The sequence below is a fragment of the Charadrius vociferus genome, unplaced genomic scaffold (assembly GCF_000708025.1).
Source record: "Charadrius vociferus isolate BGI_N301 unplaced genomic scaffold, ASM70802v2 scaffold819, whole genome shotgun sequence".
NCBI classification, from domain to species: Eukaryota; Metazoa; Chordata; class Aves; order Charadriiformes; family Charadriidae; genus Charadrius; species Charadrius vociferus.
The window spans coordinates 616,506-621,271 of record NW_009650062.1 but is presented as its reverse complement, the minus strand read 5'-3'; the positions used below and the strand labels follow the sequence as shown (position 1 = coordinate 621,271).

General features: G+C 50.2%; 1 protein-coding gene across 1 annotated transcript in view; it reads right to left on the bottom strand.

The window, feature by feature from the left end:
* The window catches only part of SLC16A4 (solute carrier family 16, member 4), a 14,177-nt gene that overhangs the window by 5,832 nt on the left and 3,579 nt on the right, over positions 1-4,766 (bottom strand). The window contains exons 4-7 of the mRNA XM_009891752.1: positions 4,303-4,446; positions 3,669-3,830; positions 2,581-3,129; positions 1,026-1,237 (exon numbers count right to left, since the gene is read on the bottom strand). Coding sequence (XP_009890054.1) covers positions 1,026-1,237; positions 2,581-3,129; positions 3,669-3,830; positions 4,303-4,446 — 1,067 coding nt within the window. The remainder of the gene's footprint in view (positions 1-1,025; positions 1,238-2,580; positions 3,130-3,668; positions 3,831-4,302; positions 4,447-4,766) is intronic.

The following is a 4,766-nucleotide window of genomic DNA, read 5'->3' as shown; positions in this document are numbered from 1 at the left end:
GCTGCCCAGAGAGGTGGGGGAGTCTCCCCCTCTGGAGCCATCCCAAACCCGCCTGGACGCCGTCCTGTGCCACTGCTGGAGGTGCCCCTGCTCTGGCGGGGGGTGGGATGGGGGAGCTCCAGAGGGACCTTCCAGCCCCCACCAGTCTGGGATTCTGTGACTTCGAGGGAGGTGTTTTAAACTCTGAATTCCTTCCCAGAAAGAAATGCCAAATTATAACGATGCCTCCCTAACCAGAACCTGCTGTTAACTGGTCTGTGTGTGTTAGAGATAATTCTGGCACTGGGAGCAGATATGCAGAACACCGTCTTAGCAATGGTGAGATGGGGACCGGGGTGGATCCATTTCCTGTGAGCTGGAGCAGTCTCCTTTAGAAAGGAGGATGTGGAAGGCAATTAGCAGAGCCAGATTGTTAAAAATCTGCAGTAAACTCCCAGTGCCTCTGTTGTGTCTGGGCTGTGGATACCAGTGAGTGGGTTGGGAGAGGAGGTTTGGGGTTTTCCAGTGGCTCAGACTGGAGGAGAGAACACTCTCATGGAATCATAGAAGTGTTTGGGTTGGAAGGGACCTTGAAGACCATCTAGTCCCCCCCCCTGCCCTGGGCAGGGACACCCCCCCCCAGCCCAGGTTGCTCCACGCCCCGTCCAACCTGGCCTTGAACACCTCCAGGGATGGGGCAGCCACAGCTTCTCGGGGCAACCTGCCCCAGGGGCTCACCACCCGCACAGTCAACAATTTCTTCCCAATATTTCATCTCAATCTCCCCTCTTCCAGTGTTAAACTGTTCCCCCTCATCCCATCTCTCCCCTCCCTGACCCAGAGTCCCTCCCCAGCTCTCCTGGAGCCCCTTTAGGCACTGGAAGGGGCTCTGAGGTCTCCCTGGAGCCTTCTCTTCTCCAGGTCTGCAGCAGCTCAGGGTCATTCAGCTTTCTCAAAGGGTTTTCGGATAATTTTGGAATACTCTTGGAAATGCCACATACTACTATTTTATTATTATCATTATTTTAATGAAATATCCTACTCACCAGCACAGGGAGGACCAGAGCCATGAACCCACCGCAGAAAACGGCGAAGGCCACGGCGTAGGTCATGAGTAAGGGGAAGGTGGTGGCCAGAGGACAGAGCAGGTTCGTGATGCCGCCGAGGACGAGGTAAGCCACGTGGTAGTGATACTTCTTGGTCCAGTTCTGGTCGGCGATCCAGCCCGAGAGCAGCTGGCTGAGCGTCTCCGTGATACCTGCGGGAAAGAGGAGTTCACCACAGCCTCAAAGAAGACTTTTTCTTTTATTTTCTTTTATTTTCTTTTCTTTTTCTTTGCTATTTTGCACTGCGTTGCTCTGAGACACCTCCTGCTTCCACCTGCCGCTCGCTCCAAGAACGTGACCGCGAAGGGCTGAAATGCCGGGAAGTTACAGGAAGGTGTTTTTAGGCTGTTGTAAAATTCATGGGGTTTTTTGTATTATTTTCTTTACCTTGGTGCCTCCTATTGCCAAGTGCCTGTGGGTGCACCGAAGCGGTCGGTAAAAATTCAATTAAGGGCTGTGCACTCAGCAGAAAACCCGGAGATGCCCTTCAGTAAAAATTGGAAAGATAAGCATGCTGCTCCATCTCTTTCTTTTTTTTTTTTTTTTTTTTCCAAGATAGAGAAAAAGCAGAATATGGTGAAGAAATATGCTTATGAGATTTTAATTTTTATAAGAGACAGAAGACCGGCATTTTTTTTAAAGGCTCGGCAAACTTTTGATACTTGGATTTTCCATTTCTCGGTATGTTTTTATGAACTAAAGATGAGAGGAGTGCTCGCTGCCAGCTAATATCTTGCTGACCGCTGTCTCCCTCCTACTTTTAATTCAAAATGTCAGATTAATTGCTGCGTTCTCCTTCTTGATTCCTTGACGGTGTTCGTCATTTCTAAATATTATACAGCAGCGTGGAAGTAAAATTTATTTTTGTACAATAAAATATTTTATGGTGACTGAGGTTGCAGCTGCTTTCTTAACCTGACATTACTCTGGTGTTAATCCTGGCTTATAATCGCACATGTTGTTTTTTTGGGGGGTTCTTTTGGGTTTTTTTCTCCTTGGAGGTGAACGTTCCGAATCAGAATGGCTAGATGGGAGTTAAGGTGGGTTGTTCGGGGTTTTTTTCCCCAGGATTAATTATTTTTTTCCTCTCTCGGCACACATTCCTGGGTCAAACTGGAGGTCTTTGAACGCCGAGTGGCTCTGGATTCCTGTGATTCGTGGGTTTGAGCAAAGCGGGGGCCACGGTGGGAAGGTTTTAGGAGGACAGATAGCACCGATGTAATTGGAAACTCGCGTTTGTTGGGTGCAGCGAGGGTGGGGGATCATCCAGTTTCGGTTGAGAGAACCACCCACCATGTGAGAGCGACTTTGTACATGTACAGAAGGCGACGCTATATATACAGAAGGGGGGTAAGGGCTGTGAGCTGAACCTCTTCCATGGAGATTTATTCTAGGACAGATTTGGGACTATTTCTTGGCAAGATTTGTGTTGCTTTTCCTTCCTATTTTGGTATCATTGTAATTGTAAATGGATTTAAAAGATTCTTTTGCCTACCAGCCACTGAGATGAGGTAAGAGGCATCCATGCTGCTTATACCCAGCGTCCTGGCTCTGGCTACCAGGTGGAAGATGGGCACGAAGTAGGCCAAGTGGCTGAACAAAAAAGACCACGTGAAAATGCCAAAGACGGGATCCTTCAGTGGGGAGAAATCGAGGAGAGGCTGTGAATTTTCTTTTTCGGTCGCTGGAAGGGATTTGTAACTTCTCTTGGCCTCAGTGGCTATTTCTGGAGAGCAGTTGTCCACAGGGGGTTTCTCAAACCCTTCCAAAGCCGATGTATTTACCGGACCGGAGACATCTCTGCCGTGGGGTGTCATGACTCCCTCCGCGGTGGGAAGGTCCTGTGCGCTGCGGAGCTGCATTTCCCTGGGATTGGTTTCATCTAAGCATCCATCAAGGGTTTCTGGATCCTCCTTCGCCATTAGACACCCATGGGCTTCATTTTCAGCAGAGGAGCGTTGAGGCGGCCGAGCCCTGAGGGGTCGCAGCAGCATGCTGGAAGGCACGAGGTTTAACATGATGCCTCCAAAAATCAGGAGAGTACCTGAGGGAAGAGAGAAGATGCTTTTTTTTTTTTCTTGGCCTGGGAAAGGAGGAGCAGTAGGAAATGATCTCTCTGGAACAGGGTGGAGTTTGGATTGAACACGGAGAAAGCCCTGCCGTAAGCAGGAGGTATCTTACAGGAGCTTTTATTCCTGTTTTTTCTCGCTGGAAGTCCCTTTCGCTGTGACACACGCAACAAATCCAGAGCTGCCTCTGGGATTTGGGAGTTTTTCTGTGCCCTCATTAGAAGTCCATTACACGTGGTGGACCTTCAAGACGGCCGTGAAACAGTGTAGTAAAAGTTGGGATTTTCAGTTTTGGTTTTGGTTTCTGAGGGCTCTGCTTTGATGCTGACTTAACTTTAATGACTGATTGAGTGTTTAATCATTAACGAGATGTCCCCAAACTATCCTAGAAGAGGCAGAGTTGTACCTCGGTGCATCCAATTTTAATTTTTAAAAAGATCCTTTTATCCTGCCCGGTTATCCTTGAGCGCCCTCTTAATGCTGATGAGTTTGAATGAACGGGAGACGCGCTCACCTTGCCAGCCGTAAAAATCGATGAGAAGTTGAGTGAAGGGCGCAATTAGAAACGTCAGCCCCATCCCGGAGCGGGCAATGGCGTTGGAGAAAGCCAACCGTGTCCTGCAGCGCTTGGCCGTCATCACCGCAGCCGCCTGGTAAAGGCAGGCGAAGCCCATACCTACGGGGGAAGGGGAGAAATAAAATGGCTTTGCCCAAAAAGTGACCGTTTCGTATCATGAGCTTCAGGGATTCAACGTCACGCCATCCCAAGGTCGTTGTCCCCATGGTAGAGCTGCCCTGCAGGATTCAGGGGCTGAAAGATGGGGGACTTTTGCTGTTGCAGTCAGCGGAGAATAAGATTTCACGTGTGGTGTTTAGTATTTGGGGTGTTTGAGGCTGTGTGCTTTTAGTAAGAGATTTTTAAAAGGATTTGTGTTGGGTCCGGGAAAAAAAAGCAAGGTTAGTTGGGTCTAGCATGTTGGAAGTGGTATTTTATGCTGCCGAGCACGAAGCTTTGGAGTTTCGCACGTAGAAAGGAGCTGGGCGTGCTTTGCTCTTAAAGGAACTGCCTGGTTGAACGGGAAAGGAGCCACTTCTACTCATCGCGCGGGGGAAAATCTCTGCCCGACTGCGAGTCGCAGGCTGCTCACCCAGGAGAAGTCCCATGGAGACGCAGAGGAAGGGGACGCTGGTGGCCTGCGTGCTCAGCAGGCAGCCCCCGCCGACCAAGCCAGCCCCGATGATGGAGGTCGGCCGCTCGCCCAGCCTCCTGCAGACCACGGCCACGAGCGGGGCTGGAAGGGAAAAAGGAGGGAGAGATCTCGGGCTGAAGATGCCAAATGATGCTTTGCAGGGTTTGGGGACTTGTATTGGGGTCAGTGCATCTGGTGCCACCACGAGTGGCCCATGTGCCACTGTAGGAGAGAGGGGGTGACGTGAGGTTCAGGATAGGTTAATATTCAGGAGAGCAGCCGAGAAACCCTGGGAGCTCAGGGGGAGGAATCAAAGCCCAAACTTTCAGATCATAGAATATTAGAGTTGAAAGAGACCTTAAAGATCATCCAGTCCCACCCCCTGCCCTGGGCAGGGACACCTCCCGCCAGCCCAGGTTGCT